Genomic DNA, 21,153 nt, shown 5'->3' on the forward strand with positions numbered 1-21,153 from the left:
ATAACCCACTCACTCTCCCTCCCCTTTCCTTCATCCTTATCTCACCACTCCCAATCCCAATTCTAATCCACGAACCTCTGACCTTCAACTTCCTCAACTATGGCGATTCGTGCCGTCAATTCCTCCTCCTTCTTCTCTTTCTCCACTCCTCCTCTCCCCTCCGCCCTCCGTTTCTCCCGCTCCGCCGCCTTCCACTTTTCCTCCCGCCACCGCCACCGCTTCTTCTCCCTCTATGGCAGTTCCGGCGGCGGCCAAATCCGTTCATTCCAGAGCATCTTCGAGAGCGTCATGGAGGAACTCCAAGCCATGCGCAAGCGTAGGAAAAGAGTTTCCGCCACTTCTAAGTACGTTTATGTTTACTTAATCATAATTCTTATGATTGGAATCTGTGCAAGGAATGTGATGCATGATTTATTTTAGGTTTTGTTAGTTTTTATTTGATTAATTTTTGTTATGCTTATTATTGTTGTTATTTTGTAATTGTGCTAGCATTTTGTTGTTATTATAGCAAGGACTCAAATATATTGAGAATGGGAATGTGATGTTGAAACTTAATTTTATTCCTTTCATGAACAAAATTAGTTGACATACAAATGTGGTGCCCAACTCTAGCTCTTTCTCTCATTTACCCTACTTACCCGCATATCAAATTCGTAAAATTAATGTAAAAAGTGACAAACTGCAAACCTAAGTGAGTAAGTGACAAACTGCATACCGAAGTGACCAACTGCGTATTTAAGTGACAAATTGTGTACCTAAGTGAACCCACGTACCTGTACCACTTAATAGCTTACTATGCCTGACACCATCTTCACTTTCCTTCTTTCGGGTAGTGCTTCTCTTTGCACTACTCTCTACCTCCTTGCACCACTCTTCTCGGTGTTGCTCACTTGGGTACACTCCAATAAATCTGCAACCTATTTATACTGGTATATGTTGGTCATTGCATACATCCAGCATCCTCTTGAATGATGGTGGGTTCACTTAGAAAATTGTTTCTATTATCCATCTTCTCGGCAAGAGGGAGAGGTAACACATTCCAGGGTTTTCCTTCATTTGCGTCATGTTTCTTTGCATGGTCAGTAAATTAGTCCACTGCACAAGAAACTTCTATTGTACTCTTAAAATATAATCAGTGTTCTTTCAACGCCAGGTATGTTTGGTTTGGTACATCCAGTGTTTTAAATTGCGGCTGCGGTCATTGCGGCTATTACAGTGTGATTTTTTTGTGATTAAAAGAATATTTTTGAATTTGTTGTGGTTCGATGCGGCATGCTGCGGCCCAAATGCAGTCTGATGCGGCCGCATCATTGTGATTTAGTATTGTGGTGTGGTGCAGTTGTGGTGGTCACCACAACCACAATATTGTGGGCACACCAGGTGATACAATCCACAATTTGAAACATTGGGTACATCTTATGTTGGTTTACCCTGTTATGCACCCTAGCTGAGAAGCATGAGTAGTGTTTGGTTGGCTGACACAACACGATAAAGTCAGATGACGTTTTCTCTCTGATTTCATCTCTTTATATAGAATCAATCTGTTCGTACTTTTTAGTCTTTTGTCTTGTTCTGTTATGCTCTTTTTACATAACACACGAAACATAGAACACAACTCATATATTTTGTTCCACGCTGATCTGACATATCTACTAAACTCTACCATAATGTTACCTGGTCAAGGTTTTTATTTTAGGTTTTAATTTTTTCCCAATTTTGTTAATAAAGGAAGTGTTAAGTATCCTTTTGAATGACTGCAGTTTTCTGGTAGAATAAGTCTTAATATCCAATACTGGGAAGTGTTTTTCCTTTGTTTTTATTGTTTAGTTCATATGCAAAGAATTTATTGAGATAAAGTTGGTTTCAAATTTTTCTTGTGATATGAAAAACTGTTTTGATTTTTGACAATTTTATATGTTCAAAGGGACTGTTCTTACATTTTTCTATACAATAATGTAAGAGACACCTGTTATGGAAGTGAAGCTTATAACTTTTTATACAAAGCTTGATTTGGTGTTTACTAGTTTGCCACTGCTTCAATATCGATTTTAGTTTTATTTGTTGATTTGACAGCATGGGATTGTTGAATGAAGAACTTCTGGAAGATAGACTTGTCAACCGCTCATTGAAAAAAGGGTTGCTTTTGGAGTTCAAGAAGGATTCTGATAGAGTATTGCTAGCAGTTGCTCAGAGACCCGATGGCAAGAAGAATTGGATGGTTTCTGATCAGGTTCTTGTAGAAACAACATAATGCGGCATGCTTAATAGGTTGCTAGGTGTCAGAACTTCTTGCATTTTTATAAATGCTATATATTGCTAATGTTATGTAGTCTGATTGTTCCTTGTTTTTTATTGGGCTGAAGAACGGTGTTGCTTCTTCCATCAAGCCACAACAAATAACATATATTGTTCCTGGTATTCACAATTTTGATGAAGCAGATATCACAGATTTTGTTCAGAAAGCTCAGGACAACATGGTGAGTTTCAGAATAGGATGGTAACAGATATTCTAATTGTTATTTACATCAATAAGAAAAAGTGGATGATATGTTGCAGGATCTATCACTACTTGAATTTGCTTGGGTTGAGCTCCTTGAAAAGAATAAGTCCGTGACAGTTGAAGAGTTAGCTGAGGTAATATGATTTCTGAACTGGATGTCGAAGTGTGTTTCCATATCTTTACAAAAGTTGTCTGTTCTGTAGATGATTTTTGGCAGTGCTGAGCCTATTGATAGCTATTGTGCTCATCTCTTGCTGTCAAAAGATGAAATATACTTCACCGTGCTTGAGACTAAAGGACCTCGTTCCATTTATGGACCTCGACCAAGTGAGCAGGTAGATGTAATAATTTCATGTCTAAATAGATATATAAACTGAAAGGATAATTCCTTACACAACTTATGTAGCTTCTTTGTGCAGTATTTTCGTAACATGTATATTTGCTCCAGGATGAGCCTTACATTATTTAGAAATCAGAATTGTTTGTTTTGTTTTTGTTTTTACCTGTTTTGGATTTCAGACAAACTGGGATCATGATTAGTAGTTTGAACCCAATACTAATGACCTCTTTAATGGTTGCCTAGTTATGTAAAACAGAACTTTGCCACAAGGCATTAAGTACTACTCCTTTCAGTTTTAAAAATATCCTAATCATAGTGATTATTTATCTTCTACGCATGAATTGTTTCTTTAAGGCAGGTTCTTTGGCACAACTGCTGAATTGGCATAAGATTATGCTTCTCACTTCTGTTTGTTCATGTGAAGTACATGTTCTTTTCAAGGAGGTTTCCCTAACAAATATAATGATGGATTTGGTACCTAAGCTATTTTATGGCTTCTCTTCTTTGTTAATTTAATTTTACTTTTAGGTTAAGGAGGACCCCTTTACCTACAAATTTGTTGTTATGTTCTTTCATTGTTGTCATAGAAAAATAAGATAAGTTATTTAAGTTAGTTAAGTAGATTTGTTGAGATTTGAGTGGCATGTGCTGGTGGGAATTATCGTTTATTGTGCTTTAGTCATCATTTGTTGTACAAATTCATTAAATTGTAAACTGGATAGCCACAAAATTGTAGTACTTTTTGTGTGGATGAAGCAGTGTTTGCTTTTCTTGTTTTTTTGAGATGCCTAACAACATTATAAAAAAAATATATATGTAAAAAATATTTTTTGAAAAGGAAGGTTGAGGAGCTCATTCGGAGGAAGCTTGTAAAGGAAGCTGCTGAGAAAGAATTTAATGAGTTTATTGAATTGCTGGCTTCCGCAAAATCAATGCCTTCACAAGATAAACCTCCTAAATCTTCCTGGATGGATGAGGAGAAAATTCGGAGTAGAATTGAGGCACTTGAAGCATATGCTATTGATGCATGTACAAGTGATGAACAAAGGAAAACAGCCGGGATGGTACCTTCTTCCTTCAAACCTAGTTTTTTGGACATATAATGTAGCATTGGGGCAACTGTTATATGTATTTATTATATTAGTGAATTGGATAAGATAAATAGGAAGAGTGGAAAACATATAACTGAGAGTCTGAGATTGTCAAACTTAATGTAGTTAGACTCCTTATGTATGTATTTATTATATTAATGAATTGGATGAAGTTCAACTATAGTATTCAGCACTTACAGAAAGTACTACTTTCTAAAATATAAAAATGTGAAAGGCTGATCTCGGTGGATTCAGTTGTCTCCTTGCTGGGAAGCTCTGAAGAGAACCTTACAATAATAATGTACATGAGTTTTCTTTTTTGTATAGTAAAAATGTGTACGTAGATTCATTCATGATTACATAATCTAACCTGAGCTTACTTGTTCTTCTAATAACTTATTCTTTTGTGCCACTAGCAGATATTTAAGGAAATGGGTCTGGCAAAAACAGCATCTTCAGCTGTTAATCTCTTGGTAGATATTGGGTATTTTCCTGTACATGTCAATCTTGATTTATTGAAGTTGGGTATTCCCACTGATCATTCAGAAGAAATCATATCAGTTGCTCAAAGTCTTCTTTCAAACTCGTATGATCAAGATGAGGTGTGTCTCCTTTGCGTGACAATATATATAAAGTACAATTTATGTCACATATGTTCTTATGGATGGATTCTTTAGAATGATACTTTAAAATACATACAATCAATATGATGAAAATTGGACATTTTTAATATAGCCTTACATTTCCTTCCATCAAAACCCAATATTATGTGTAGATGGTATAAAAGTAATGTGAATTGGTGAGATAGAAAAGAGAAGCATAGTGATGCCGAATCTGTATCTCAATTTGATACACCTGAGCCCTTAGTGGAAAATATATCAGTAATGGAAGGAGACATAGATGGGCCTCAGAATGGAAGAAACGAAGAAAGGCCGAAACATGGTCAGAAAGCACCAACAGTGGATGGCTGACTATTATACCAAGTAGGCCTACTAAGTAACAATTAGAACGGGGAAGGGTACCCCTTTTGATGTATCCCTTATTCCCAAACTTTGTCATTCTTTTGATGTACCCCTTTATTTTTGGTTTGGTGTGGCTCTCATACCTAGAAATTTGACACGAACAACAATTTCGTTTACTCCTGCTAATGTGACAAAAAAAGGGCATGGCTCATACCTAGAAATTTGACTTCATTAACAATTTCATACCCAAACATCTTAAGCCTTCTATAATGTTTTCTTGTTTATATTTTGTTTGTTAGATAATCATTTTGTGTTTTACTATTGTTAGATCAATAGGAAGGATCTTACTCATCTAAAGGTTTATGCCATTGATGTGGATGAGGCTGATGAGGTAAACAATCAACCCTTTTTATGCTTGCTACATCTAATTTTGGGAGCCTATAATTTTGTTAAGTAATCAATAACTGTAGCTTGATGATGCTCTGAGTGCAACAAAATTGCAAGATGGTCGAGTTAAAGTTTGGATACATGTTGCAGACCCAACTAGATATGTTGAACCGGGGAGCATTGTGGACAGGTATCTGGCTGTGATTCAATTAGACATTAATGAATCTTTGTTGTTATGTTTCTTCCTTTATATACTTCTTGGCATGCAGGGAGGCTATGAGAAGAGCAACTTCTGTTTTCTTGCCCACTGCCACATATCCTATGTTTCCAGAAAAACTTGCCATGGGGGGTATGAGTTTGCGACAAGGAGAGATTTGTAATGCCGTTACTGTATCAGTTGTACTACATGATGATGGCAGGTAAATTGAACTTCACTGATTGCATGCTGTGGTAAACTCACCTGATGACACACTAGTTGTATCACATGAGATTATAGGGAATGAGGAAACCTGTTAGGACCTGTCCTGAAGTGGGCTGTGAATAAGATGGGGCTGCTTGCTCTAATCCAGCTTGGATATAGTCTTTTATAATTTGTGTTTGGTTTCGTGCCTTATGTTTGAGTTTTTGATACACTTGAAGTTTGGATGAAAGATCAACGTTGGAGTTATTAGGAGACTGGATTGTATTTAAAAGCTTGTCATTGTTCCTTCACCCAATGTGTAAGTCTGAAGCATTTTACAGTTATTTCTTGTTAAGTCGCTGAATCACATGGAGGAGGGCTGTTCACAAGTCTCTGTTCTGCTGCCCATCCATGTTAGGGCCAAATTCTGCCATCCCATTCTAGTTCTGGCGTAGCCCACTCCTTTGTGCAGCTTCTTTTGAGACCTGGGTTGGAAATCCTCTGTTTCCCATCTTCTTATTGGAGGTCATTTTTTTGCGGAAGCTTCACCAGTCTGTGTTTGGCAAGATTCTTCCTGATCTCTGTTATTGACTTATTGTTATGATGTTCCTTCGATTAATGGTGATTGAGTTTTAAACTGTTATTGAGCATCTATTATTGTTTACTTTCCCATCTCCGTGCTGCTATCGAAGTTTTACTTCCATGGTGGTAGTAGTAGTAGTAATAGTGTTCAATAATGATGATGATAATAATATAATAAATAAAAAGGACGGCCTAATACACGAGACTCCCACCTAGGGGGATTTGGGGAGGGTAGATGTACACAACCTTATCCTCGCAAGCGAAATGGCTGGTTCTAGGATTTGAACCCATGACCTCCATAGGTCACAAGCCAAACAACCTTACCGTTATGTTGGGGCCCATTCTCTTAGTAGTAATAAATAATAATAACATGTTGATTTTTGGAGATGGCCTTCTGGTAATGATATTCTATGTGGGTGTAACAGCATTGCAGAATGTTCAGTGGTTAACTCAGTGATTAAGCCAACATATATGCTGACATATGAGAGTGCATCCGAACTACTCCATTTGAACCTTGAGGAGGAGGGCGAACTCAGAATCTTGTCCGAGGCTGCAAACCTTCGTTTAAATTGGCGCCGTCAACAGGTTTATTTTAGCTTTTTCTTGACTCAGACTCATTTTTGAACGCTTTTAATGTGCTGCAGCTTGTATTTGTAGTTGAATTGAAATAATTGAAAAATTATATATTGTAATCACATTTTAGGGAAATCTTTCATTGCATCACTGATGTATGATTTATGGCTTTACAGGTTTCCACTGTATCCAAATAAAGCATCACTTTCTATTTATATTACATTCTAGATAAAAGAATACATTCATTTAGACAAAGAATGGATTATCTGCTACTTTTGTCGTTGATATAGCATCACCTATACGTAAATTATCCAACAACAATATCACATAGTTTTTCCGGGAGCTTTGCTCCATCCAATTGATCTTAAAATTTCATCACCTGCCTCTGATAATTGATTAAAATTTACATTTAGTATTTTATGTATATTTTATTTATTAAGAAAAGCAATCATAACTACGGTTAAAACGGTAGAATGATTTTTTTAACTGTGTTTCTCCTTTCTTTGATCTTGTAGAAAAAGCTTATTTGCTAGTTAAACTTTCTGAATGTACAGATTTTTTGGGGAACAAATATTGCACCCAAAAGGTGGAGATAGAAATCTGAGAATTTATGGGACTGTATATTGAATAATAGATTTAGCTGAGTGGATAATTGTGTTTAGTAATTGAAAGTTGAAACACATGCTAATGTCTGGCACTGCATATATAATTTTTTTAACTAGTTACAGCTATTTTGAATTATTATATTCTGATACAAATTTTTTCCTTTGTCTTTGTTCAGGGTGCTGTTGACACAGCTACATTAGAAACTCGTGTTAAAGTGTCTAATCCAGAGAGTCCAGAGCCACCAATAAATATTTATGTCGAAAACCAGGCAGACCCTGCAATGCGACTCGTCTCTGAGATGATGGTATTGTGTGGCGAAGCCATTGCCACATTTGGGTCCCGGAATGACATTCCCTTACCCTACAGGGGACAGCCCCAATCAGATATTAATGTTTCTGAATTTGCACACCTTCCAGAAGGGCCTGTTAGGAGCTTTGCTCTGATCAAATTAATGCGTGCTGCAGAAATCGATTTCAGGAAGCCAGCACGCCATGGGATTTTGGGAATTCCTGGTTATGTTCAATTTACATCTCCCATCCGCAGATATTTGGATCTTCTTGCTCATTATCAGGTGAGTTGTTTCCAATTTTATAATTCACAGGTATAATATAGATCACATATGTTGATGCTTGCTAGATACCTGCTATTAAGTTTTGATTTATGAAATCGACAAAAATCAGTGAAGCTGAAAAGAAGCAAGAGACAAGAGAATGCAGAAAATGCCACTCTGGGTTCTTGAATTGTCTACTTGTGCTGGATAGTATATAACTATACAAATTACAACATATAGCTGTTATATTCACGTTTTTTATAAAACTCTCATGTTGTGTTTGGATGCAATTTAATTTCATTTTTTTTATAAAAAAATTCATCTCATTTATGGTGAAATCTTGGACAAGCCTCATATCTTGTGAGCTACCAGAACTAAATCGGTTGGACCCAGCGCCCACCAGTCCACCATGGAAAACCCAGTTACAAACCTCAAGCACAAAGATTTAGAAACAGCCTGCTCATATGTTTATTATTGCTCCATTGAAGTTTCAGTTTATAGTTACCAAAGGCGGAGGGGGTTGAAGGAAATGGAGACAGAGTTCAGGGGAATGAGTGTAGGACTTCAGGATTCCACCCAATTTGATGGGATTTTAAATTATTCGTTAAACCATAAAGTACTTTCTAAAAGTACTTTAGAAATTCCAAAATGGTTGAGCCATTTTAATCATCCAAATAGTGCATCCTATAATAAGACTTTTTTTGGGTATCCCTCACCTTATGGGTAAGGAACTAATCCCTTTCAGGATGTGTAGCTGTCCCTCTCAACAAGTATAGCTCCCAGGAACCGAACCCTTGACCTTTTGGTCTATCTGGGGATCCAGTGAGACCTTACACTACTAGACCAATGCCTTGTTGGTGTAATAAGACATCTTAAATCTTAATAAAATACTCTGCTTTCTTAAAATTCAACAGTGCATCCTAGAATTGTTGTCACATGTTATGGTAGTAATGTTTAAGTTGCGGGGCTTTGTTCTCTAACTAGCTTTGTAAGAATTATTAGTATAATTCGTATTGGTATTTATATGAATCATGGTCTTTTTTCTAAGGTTTTTAAATCTCTGTTTTCTAGGTAAAGGCATTCCTTAGAGGGGAGCACCCACCCTTTTCATCTGGTAAGCTTGAAGGGATAGGAGCAGCTGTAAATGAGAAATTTAGAGCAGTGAGGAAGCTCTGCAGCAGTAGTCTTCGATACTGGATATTGGAATATTTACGACGACAGCCAAAAGAGAGAAGATATCGAGCATTGGTCCTTAGATTTGTTAAAGATCGAAATGCGGCTCTGTTATTGATTGAGGTAAGCAGCTAATGAACATATTATATAATCTGTTTTGAAGTTGCATGTCATTTGTTGGGCCTTAGTACAATGACTAAAGTTGTTGTAGTGGGGCCTTAGTACAATGACTAAAGTTGTTGTAGTGGCCCATGTAATTAGGAGGTCATAGGTTCCAATTTGGAACCTGTCTCTTGCAAGCGCGAGGTAAGGTTGGCAACTATAGACTCAAACAGAGGGTTCGACCCTTTCCGTAGACCATACATGTTGGGGGATCTTTATCGTTATCACCCTTTTAATAACGAGACATAATTTCTAAAATGTTATTTAATATGGGAGGAAATAGCCTTTCTCACCTCCAGGTGCAATAATTTAATCTGAATACTTTTTTTAAAAGAGAAGAATGTATATAGATAGATAGAGCAATATAAAAGCAAGAGGATAAGGAATCTTCAAGATTTGTAGAATAAACTACATAAAAAATAGACAAAAAACATGCAGCAAAGCATGTCAATCTCTCTGCAAATCTGAAAAGACACCTCTCTAAGAAGGCCATGGGCAAAACAGCACAAAGAAGCTAGAAAAACTATTCTATCCAAAATGAACTGGAGACACCCAGTGCCCTGAAAAGATTATCACATTTTGTTCTATTAGGATTGTGCAGGCTAAGCTAGTTCATAGAGTGTGGGATGCCTAAGCCTTATAAGCATTGGCTTGGTCATATTCTCATCCGATGTGGAACTATCCTAACACCATCTCATGCTTAGGACTGGACATCTAGAGCGTGAAGTTTGCAAGAGTTTACATCTGTGGGTAACCAATATTGGGAGGATCCAACTCCGATGCCAACTTAGAGGTGCGCAGACTAAGCCTAACTCAGTCCCAAAAACTAGCTCATAGGGTGAGAGATGCCTAAGCCTTATAAGCTCTGGCTTCGCCACATTCTCATTCTTTGTGGCACTATCTTAACACGTTCCAACCAAATGCTCTAACATAATTTTAAGCAAGCACATTGCCGAAGTTTTTTAGCTTCCTGCTATAGCCAACCTACCGAAACTTGATACTTAGGGTCATCTTTAAATCCTGAGGCGAACACAATGTTCAAAAAAGACGCCAAACACCTTATTATGAAGACAGGAAGCTGCTAAACAATGCGAAAACACCTTCAAGGAAAGGCAGTTTAGAAAATTTCCAACTTTTTTTGAGGTAATATACACAAATTACGCAATGAACATGAGTTGGAGGTTGTTGTGTAGGTAGTCAATAGCACACTATCATGCTGGGGTAGTGACATCGTGGTGGTTGTTGGCCCTTCCATGCGACGAATGGGCATGTAGCGGTGTGGGTCAAATCGCTGATGAGTACCCGCTCCATGGATAACTTAAAGAGTACATTTTTTGTTTCAGAAGAGACAAACTTCTTACTTTTAAAATGATGCCTCTTGGTATTTTTTCGAGTGTCATTATCATAGATAAAAAATATACTGAATTCAATTTAGATTTTGAAAAGGTTGACATTGTCAAAACAGTACAGAAATTAAAATGATATAATATTCTCGTTTAATGCGGTTAAAAAGGCGCAACTTCGATATCTGGTTGATTCTCTATTGCAGGTTGGATTTCAAGCTTCTGCCTGGGTCTCTATTGGAACTCAGATAGGGGATGAAATATTAGTTAAGGTGGAAGAAGCAGATCCTCGTGATGATATTATTTATGTGAAGGAGGTCATAAAAACTTGAATGTTTTTTAGAAGACTTCCAATGTAAAATTTATTCAACAAGGTAAAAAACTTTCTATGCATTTGCCTCATTTACTCTCCTATACAAACCTTGTCTGCTAGGATACCCCATTGTCTTTTTGAATGGAAGAAAGATCATGCTTCACTGAAAAATCTCAACCTTTTGAAGTTTATCACGCAGTTCAGATTTTGAAGTCTCATTCTGGCTGAGAAATTCAGAGAAGTCCTAGCCACAGCTTATCCAGCAGCCTTCATCTTTCCGGCGGTGTACAGCCCTTCCATTGTCGATGACGTAAAGTTATCAGGTTTTCTCCTCCTTTGCGAATAGCTTTACTCCGTCTGTTGATTCCGAAACGTATAATTGTCGACTACTGAAATGTCGAGGTGTTTCAAGTGTTAAAGTTCCATTTATAATGACTTGGGCAATGTTTCATACAAGCTAGCATTTTTAGTAGAGTGTTACTAAGTTATGCTAATTCTCATAAACACAATAAGAAAGTTTGTGCTGTCTTTTTATCAACTTCTTCAAGCCTTTTATTGTGCAGCTAAATATATATGATACAGATATTCCTTCAACGTAATAAGAGAACATGAGAAGTATTATAAGTTTATTTCCATTCAGCTAAACCGATTTAACCGTTTCCGAGTTGAATTTTGGAGGGGAATAAAAGAAAGATTTTGGAGTTATAAAATACATTTGTGAGATAATTTTAAAACCTTCATTTTCACTTCTATCTAAAATTCAACTCATAAACAGATATTATAATTTAAGCTTTCATATTCACTATATTCATAAACCGATTCTTACTGCATTATTTAGCTAGCGCAAAGTGAGGCACATGCCACAAGATTTCAGTTGATTAGTCCATGCCATCATAAAGGGATACAATATAAAAAATATTTACACTATCAATGCATATATAGTAAATCATTTTCAATATTCACCAAAATTTATAAACATTTCTTTATGCACTTGCTTAATTAATTTCCTAGGCAACTAAACTCAAAATGTACCTGATGTTATTGAGCATATAAGAAATCCAGAGCACATAAAATACTAGTCTCCTTATTATCTTCGTCATATCAATAAACAATGGCTTGTGGCCAAAATATCATGGAAGATAAATAATGAAATTATGGGGCTGAAAAGAACTTCCTATGGCCATAAAAAATAAGCAGATTTTCAATGTATTATTACACTTAGTGACAAGGTTGATCAACGAATTCACATATAAAGCCATTCACTAATAATGATAAACAAATATAGACCAAGTACTAGTAATTATATTTGTGATGGAAGCCTACCCAAAAGCTTGAAATTATTGGAACAAAATTAAGTAGGATTCAAAGTTTAACAATCAATCAATAATCATGAATCTGAGGGCAATATGGACATTCTTCCACAAGAGGGAATCAAATTGTAACATAAAGTATTAAATACCAAAAAAATGTAATGTTACTCCATATACTATTTTTGGTTAAAAATTTAATATTAAATATTCTTGATTAATCATTGTAATCAATATTGTGAAACTCGAGCCAAACGTCAAACTGGAAGAGGTTTCATATTAGGTTTAACCAGTTTAAACGGTTAAATCGTCGGGTTTGACCGAGTGATTTCATACATAATTAATAATTTTTATTTATAAATATGTAATTATATATAAAATAAAACTTTATATAATTAATAATTATATTGAAGTAACCTATATTCATATTTTTTGGACCAGAGTAAAACAAAATATCAGAACAATGTTATATTTTATTTTATTTTTAAGTGAACCGTTCAGTTTACTTCATGGGTTAATCTGGTTTAACTGCGTTTAATACGGTTGAACCATAATTTCCCTGATTCAAAGCGGTCTAGCCTCATTTGATTAAGATTACAAACCAGAACTATTTTCAAGTCTGATCAGCAATTAGACTGGTCGGACCATTTGGTCTGATCCAATTTTCACAATACTTATTCCAATAATACATGAAGTGCCACACACAATATTGTAGAGATGTGCTCCCCAAAAACAAAATTGTTAACAAAATATTTACACAAATAATGAAATACCCATTGGGAGAGTTAGCCCCACATACCTGTATATGTTCTCGGCTTAGATAAGATTATTTCCAGTATGAAGATACATGTAGGAAAAAAAAAAAAAAAAGAAAAAGAAACTATCTAGGTTGTAATCTTTCGGATGAAATAAGGATACAAGAACCCATATGTCTGAAAAACTATCTAGGTTGTAACCATTAGGATGAGATAAGGAAAAAACATATTATGTAGTAGAAATGGAATTTAGTTTCTTACTTCAAGATATCTTGCAAATATTTGCATACCATGTCGCTATGAAGCACGGATACTGATACGTGTGTCGGGTACGATACGTATCCGATACGTCGACACACATTTTTTCCAAAATACAGGATACGATACGTTTAGGGATATGCGTATAAAATAATAAAAACACATAAAATATGATAAAATTATAAGTGTAAATCAAAATATCCAAAGTAAAAAATATAATAGAAATTTAAAATCATTACCCTCCATAACAAATCTATCTTATCTTATTTTAATGAAAACAAATCTATCCTAAAATCATTGCCCTCCATAACAAATATATCTTATCCTATTTTAATAAAAACGAATCTATCTTATCCTGTTTTATTGGAAACGAATCTATATATCATATACTTTACTGAAAACGAATCCATATATCCTATATTTTATTGAAAACGAATCGGATACGTGTCTTAATATTTATTTATTTTATTTTTTTAATTTTTGGATACTCTATAGATACGTATCATTTGCGAATCTGAGCATATCTATGTCGGATACGTGTCGAACACCGACAGGTGAAGGTGTTTGACGAATCTGTTCTTCATAACCACGTGGTATGGAAAAATTTACCTATTCAAAATAATTATAAGAAAAATTTACTATTGAACTTAGAATTTGTGAACACTTGATTTTATGTGGCTTTTATATATAGAGTTACGAAAGTTCAAAATAATCAAAAATAAAAAAGAATGTCAAAACAAAATTCTGATTATTTTATGGTTTTATGAAGTCAAATAATTATTTTTATCTATTTTTTGATATAGTAGTAAATTTTAGGATTTTATTGAGTTATTGATGATTTTTATCCAAAATAAGGAATTCCGTCAATTTTAAATTTTTTTAGAGTCAAATAATTATTATTTTTTATTTATTGTATTATAGTGATTTTTATGACTTTATAAAATTATTAAAATATTTTGATTGCCATAAATTATATTTTTAGATGTCCTAAGGTCAATTTTATCCACTTTGAATATTTGAATTCTAACAAATAATCATAAAATCAATTAAGTACTGCTGATTTTGTTTGAATTATTTGAATTTTAAAAATAATGTAATAAGATGTGTAAATTCATTTAAGGAGGTATTATGGAGATCATAAACATTTCAAAATTCTCTACTATAAATAAAATTAAGGAAGTAAGGAATGAGAAAAAAATATCAAATGAAAAAGCCAAAAGTGAAAAGTTATAAAACTGAGATGAGAAAAACCATAAAAATCCAAAAAAGAGTAGCTTGAAATTTATGTCCAAATTGTGCTTTCCTCTTGCTCTAAATATGGATTCGATTCCAAATTATATCCCGCATTAATAAATTATGTTATATTAATTAAAAAAAATTAAGATATTTATTATTTCTATATTTTTTATTTATTATCATTAAAACAAGATTATATTTGAGACATAATTTGAAACAATAAATAATGGTTAATTTTTGCATGGAATTCGGTGATTTAGCTCACAATTTGTCAACAAGCTTTAATTCCGTACAGTTTTTGTGTCCCGCCAACAATAATAACAAGCCACATTGCACTGCATAACATGTATCTTTATTTATTTATTTATTATTATTATTAGTTTTCCTTTCTTTTTTATTTAATACTTAATAAACTGATTTCTTTTTATAAAATATATAATTACAAATTAATAAATTTATTTTTCATATAAATATATTTATAATAATGAACCAAAATTAAATATAGAAATTAATAAATGTTTTAAATATATTAATTTAGAAATTTAATAGAATAATTATGGCTCATGTGGTATCTTATTTTCCATTTTTAGTCATAAAATGATTTTGATTCTTTGTACAGTTTCTACTACATCTTGAAGTAGGAAGTCGATTCATGGTCAAAGTGATCTCTTTTTCTATTGATTCTCTTATAATTAAAATAATTTATTTGTAAAAATATATTTTAACGAAATTAAATAAATAATTAATAAATCAATATGAGAATTTAATAACGACGCTACAATTCACGTCTCTCTTGCGTTGTATTTTGAGTCAATAAAAAATTATATAATTAATATTGTCTCTGTTATCTTTTGAAGTGAAAAGTTAGTATATGATTACTGAAGTCCCTTCTTCTATTAATTCTCTTATTATTAAAATAATTTATTTTATAATTATATAAAATATTAATTAATAAGTTTTACTCACGCACTTGAGTCGAAAATCGATTGTGGTTATTAGTAACGTCTCTATATCTCTCAAAGTGAAAATTTAATCCACCACCATCATAGTCTCTTCATTATTAATTTCATTTCTTTTAATGAAAAACTATTTAAATTAAACTAATTTATTAATCAATTATCAACTCATAAATATATAATTTTGATTTTCCTATTACATCTAAAGATACATAAATGCAAAATAATCTCACCACACAAAAAAAAACATTATTTTGTTTAATAAAGTAAATTAAGAGCATAATTAGTTTATGTAGTTAGTGGGGATATCATTTTAATATGGGTAGAAGTAGTATCTACATTGTCGTAATTGACTCTCAAGTTCAATACTTCAATACTATAGTCCAATGACCATATTTTTCAAATTGGACATACTTTTTTTAATATTTTTTATCGCAAAAAAACATAATGACAATTTCAAACTATATGAGAAATGTCAAAATTTCGGTATACATCTGCTGTAACATAATTTACTCTTCCTATTCTCAAGTCATGTAGCCATTGATCTATCGAGTATGGAGTAACCACATACTTATATGGCTGAGAGACAATAACATTTTATACAATATACCCAACAATTTTGTTAGATTTCAACTAGTTTGATTGATAAAGAAAAGTTAAAATAGCTCAAATGTGAAAAAAATTAATTTCATTTAAAACATTTGATTTAATTATACAGATTTTCATTAATGTCCATTTTTAATAATAATTGCTAGGAAAACATTTCCATTTGATCACATTTTAAACATTAACTTTATAAAGACATATATCTATTCTTTAAAAATATTTTATGTTGGTACATTTGGTCTTATATGAGCTAAGATTTTTGGACTAAGGAGATAAATATTTGTATTATATGAGCTTAGACCCTTATATATTAATTACATTATTTGAATACTTATATGTGACACATTGGTTCACTCTCCTAGATATTCATTTTACCTCATTTAAAGAGAATATATCCATACTCACACTAATATACACTGTTTATGTTGAATGTTCCACTCAGTTATAGGAAACATTTTTTTTCATTGCATTTTTAGATAAACGTAATATCTGTACATTGTTAGTATAAAGATTATTTATATACACTTACTCTATTATTTATTTATATTTTAAAAAAAATTAATGATAATTAAATATAAATGGTTAACACATATTTTTCTCCCTCTTTACATCCATACAGAAAGGGTTCTCATTTAGCCTTTCAATGCAAAAAGGATTTTATTAGACAAAAAAATAACCACCAATCAAATAAATTAGTCAAGTGAACATTTAAACTGTGATTTAAAATTGTAGTGCAAACCCAATTAATATTAGAAAAGTGAATGATACAACTATTCAAGTTTTTTACTTCAAACAAATTTAGATTAATTTAAAATCAAGAAATAACACTTTTAGTTTATTTCTCTAAAAATTAATTAGTTCCATCAGTCTTTGCACTGTTCAAAACATTACAATAAACAACTCTTATATTACGACCTACAATTTATACTATGTCAATTTCAAACATTCGACTTATTTTTAATTTTCTATTTAACAAAAGGTATAGCAATAGAAGTGGTATATATAAGTAATAAAAATATATGTTCATTAGTATGATTTAGAAGGAATAATACTTCAATTCATTAGGTAATAAAAAGTCAATATGACTATTAGGAATATTTTATTATTTTATGTAGGAACAGTTATGTGATGCTCATTGTATTTTTCAAGTATTATTTTTTTATTTTCTGCATCATCTTTCCTTTTATGCTGTATAAAATAACGTGCCTTGTTCATGAATGAAACTAAGTCTTTTATAAAACATTTCTTCTGTGCACTTTTGTTTTCTACATAACAAACAAATTAATATCTAGAACTATATCTTGAGGGATCTTTAAAAAGAAGTGAGCCAATAAATACAACCCGAACATTCTCTATTACCTTCCATTACCTAAATTTTCAAAATGAACTCAAAAGTAATGTCTGTTGCGTTCACATTTTTATTGTTTAATGAAAAAAATTATCATGTATGTGCTGTAAAAATGAAAAAATTCTTGAATGTTACTGATTAGTGGGAAGCCGTTGAACAAAATTATATCATTTCCAACTCTTTCAGCCAATCCAACTCTTGCACAAATGACACTGAAAAGCAAAAACATGCATATTTGTAGCTGTTCACCCACCATTTTTAATAGAATAATGACACTGAAAAGCTTGTGAAATATGGAATTTTTTGAAGCAAGAATATAATAGAGATGAAATAGTCAAATGGATGTAAGTGATGAATTTGATCGAAAATTCGAGATGTAAAGGATGAGAGATTTATAAATAATCAAAGAGTACTCTTATAAGCTTATAGCCTTTGCCAACAATGTAAGACTCATTGATACTGAATTTTCTGATTCTAGAATAGTTCAAAAGATTCTAATTACAATTCTTGAAAAATATTAGGCTCCAATTCATTCTCTGCAAATTTCTAAGGATATGTCAAACATCACCATGACAAAAGTGTTGAATGTATTACAAGTACAAGAACACATGAGACTTATATTTTTTTGATAAGCACTTTTTAAAATCACAATTGCAATTTTCAACTTTTATAATGTGTGTGGGATTGTTCTTAGAAAGGTGAGAAATTTTATTTATATTAATACTGAATTAATTGAAAAAAAATGTTTTTAATTTAATTTTTTTGGATGGATTGGGTATCTATCCAAATGGATATACCCATGGATATCTATTGGATATAATGGATGGATTTGAATCTATCCATTATCAATACTATCCATTGGATTATATCTATTTAAATCCATTAGTTCTAACAGATAGATTTGGATGGATTTAATTTGAATGGATTTGGATGAATTTAATTTGAATGGATTTGGATGAATTTTGGATTATGGATAATTTTGCCACCCCTAATATACAAGTCTCAACAAAAATAAGGAGAAGTTAAGGTTGTTGAGGATCAACCACAACAAGAACAACTATTTGTTGTATCATGTTTTGCCACTAACAATTCCATAGAAAGTTGGCTCATTGATAGTGGTTGTAAAAACTACATGACATATTATTGAAAGCTCTTTAGAGAGCTTGATATAACTTCTCTTTCCAAAATCATAATTAGAAATGATGCATACATTGAAACAAAAGGTAAAGGAATAATGACTATTAAAGGTTACATAAGTTTAAAATTAATTTATGATATATTATATGTTCCTGAAATTAGTTAAAACTTGTTAAGTATTCATTAGTTGATGGAAAAAAGCTATAAGGTTTTGTTTGAAGTTAAACATTGCATCATTAAAGATTCAGAATGCATAGATATGTTTAAAGTTCAAATCAAAGACAAAATCTTTGCCTTGGATTTGATGAAAGAGGATCAAACTGTAGTACAGAAAAAAGACACAAGTATAATATTTTGGCACAAAAGATTAGGCCATTTTCACCATATTGATCTAATATTCATGAAGAAAGTATAATCTTGTTAATAGTTTGCCTAACTTAGCGAGAAACCTTCTAATGCACAATGTACCAATATGCGAAGTAAACAAGACATTCTTTTTCGCAAAAGTGTATCTGGAAGGCTATGCAAAAATTGCAATTTATACATACATATGTTGGAGGACCTATGAGTATACTATCAATGAATGATATTAAATATTATATCACTTTCATTGGTGATCACACAAGAATGTTTTGAATTTATTTTATAAAACTTAAAGCGGGTTCAAGATATAGGTGGTTAGGTCTGACAATGTAATTGATAAACCTTTGAAAAATTAAACAATTTTTATACAGATGCATGCATTAAACATCATCTTACAACACCTTGTATTCCTCAACAAAATGACGTTGTTGAGAAAAAAAAACAGATTAATTATGGAGATGGTTATGTGCTTACTTCATGATAACAGGCTCTATAAGAAGTTATGGGCAGATGTTGTTTTCTCTTAAAAAAAATGTCATCAAAAGCTTTATCAAAAAGCATATCATTCGAAGTATGACATGGCTAAAAACCTAATATGATTAATTTAAAGAAATTTAGTTACTTGTGTTTCTCTTACATTCCTCAAGTTAAGAGACACAAGTTGGACAAGAAAGAAGATCCTAATATTTTTGCAGGCTATAGCTTAGTGTCAAAGGCCTACAAGATCTACTTACCACAAAGCAAAAAAGTAAATTTCAATAGAGATGTCCAATTCATTGACTTAGAGAGCTAAAATTGGGATGAGGATAAGCAGTTTAAGTTTCAAGAGGATAATGTAAGTAAAGACAATGAACATGTCAAAGGAACTAAATTATTCTATGACATATATCAAATGTGCAATGCTGTTGCGATGGAGCCTGTGGGTAGATGGATAGATGCAATGAAGGATGAACTCATGATGATTGAAAAACTCAGCATGGGAGTTAATGGAGATCCAAACACAAGAAGGTTATAGGGATCAAATGAGTTTATCGGACCAAGTTCAATCCTCATGGTCCTGCGAACAAGTATAAGGAAAAGAACAACTTGTTGTCAAGGGATATATAAGAAGTTTAGGGTGGATTTCTCTGAAACTTTTGTCTAATTTCTAGGTTGGATACCATAAAGATGTCATTAACACTTGCTTTGCAAAATGATTGGTCATATACCAAATGTATGTCAAATCAACTTTTTTGAATGGATAATTGAGTGAAGAAATTTTTATGAAACAGCCATAAGATTTTTATACAGTAAGGAAATGAGGAGAAAATATATAGGATGACTAAGGTCCTATATGGTCTAAAACAAGCACCAAAGTCCTAGTACAATTAAATTGATGCACACTTGTTAAACTTGACTTTATAAAGAGTCCAAGTGAATTTACTTTATATGTCAAAAAAATTGATGATGAAATATTTGTGGTATCTGATCTCTTTTTGTTGATGACCTCTTTGTTACAGGAAGTCACAAGGAGTTGATTGACAAGTCCAAAGAAGAAAAGAACAATGCTTTTGAAATGATTCACCTTGAAAGATGACATTTTTTCTTGGTATGCAAGAACAACAAAAACAAAATGAAATATTCATGTTCCAACAAAAATATGTAAGCGATGTTCTCCAATGAATCAAATGAACAAGTTTTGCAACGAGGAGGGTGCTGAAAAGGTTGTATAGAAACTTAATAGATTGTTTGATATATTTATATGTAACAAGACCAAATATCTTGCATGCAGTAAGTTTGTTATCAAGGTACATGCATTGTACTTGTGAAATTCATTTACAAGCATAAAAAAGAATTCTTATATATGTTAAAGGCACAATAGATTATGGAATAAGGTTCAGTCGTGTCATGAATTGCAATCTTCGTGGTTACTCTGATAGTGGTTGGGCTAGATGTGATGAGGATATGAAAAATATCTTAGGTTACTATTTTACTTTTGGTTTTGGATTTTTTTCATGGTGTTATACAAAACAGGATGTCATTGCTCAGTCCAACAGAAGTATAATATGTAGCTATTATTGTGGCTGTGAACCAAACAATTTGGATCAGAAAATTCATGACATATTTGCGTATAGAACAAATACAAAACATGCTGATATTTATGAACAACGAAGTTGCAAATTCAATTGCTAACAATCTAGTGTTCCATGGCAAAACAAAATACTT

At 32.6% G+C, this 21,153-nt stretch overlaps 1 protein-coding gene across 3 annotated transcripts; it reads left to right on the forward strand.

Annotated features, from left to right (window-relative positions):
• Window positions 1-11,520, forward strand: LOC109351542 (ribonuclease II, chloroplastic/mitochondrial-like). Of its 3 annotated transcripts, none has more exons than XM_019593024.1 (15): window positions 1-344; window positions 2,074-2,230; window positions 2,364-2,477; window positions 2,557-2,634; window positions 2,704-2,835; window positions 3,683-3,904; window positions 4,351-4,533; window positions 5,222-5,284; window positions 5,364-5,470; window positions 5,550-5,699; window positions 6,688-6,847; window positions 7,617-8,012; window positions 9,063-9,287; window positions 10,876-11,043; window positions 11,182-11,520. In XM_019593024.1, exons 1-14 carry the CDS (start codon window positions 100-102, stop codon window positions 10,999-11,001), a joined length of 2,358 nt encoding a protein of 785 aa, XP_019448569.1. In that variant the 5' UTR covers window positions 1-99; the 3' UTR covers window positions 11,002-11,043; window positions 11,182-11,520. The 3 variants fall into 3 exon arrangements, with proteins under 3 accessions (XP_019448569.1, XP_019448560.1, XP_019448578.1); XM_019593015.1 differs by having other exon boundaries at window positions 10,876-11,019; window positions 11,100-11,520; XM_019593033.1 differs by lacking the exon at window positions 9,063-9,287 and having other exon boundaries at window positions 10,876-11,019; window positions 11,100-11,520.

Source organism: Lupinus angustifolius, chromosome LG01 (genome assembly GCF_001865875.1).
Source record: "Lupinus angustifolius cultivar Tanjil chromosome LG01, LupAngTanjil_v1.0, whole genome shotgun sequence".
Lineage (NCBI taxonomy): Eukaryota > Viridiplantae > Streptophyta > Magnoliopsida > Fabales > Fabaceae > Lupinus > Lupinus angustifolius.

What these genes read in the sequence shown, in the direction of transcription:
- LOC109351542 (XM_019593024.1), top strand. Translation starts at nt 100, where the DNA reads ATGGCGATTCGTGCCGTCAATTCCTCCTCCTTCTTCTCTTTCTCCACT. An exon ending in CAGTTGAAGAGTTAGCTGAG is followed by an intron (nt 2,635 to 2,703) that starts GTAATATGATTT and finishes TCTGTTCTGTAG; the next exon opens with ATGATTTTTGGCAGTGCTGA. An exon ending in TAAATTGGCGCCGTCAACAG is followed by an intron (nt 6,848 to 7,616) that starts GTTTATTTTAGC and finishes GTCTTTGTTCAG; the next exon opens with GGTGCTGTTGACACAGCTAC.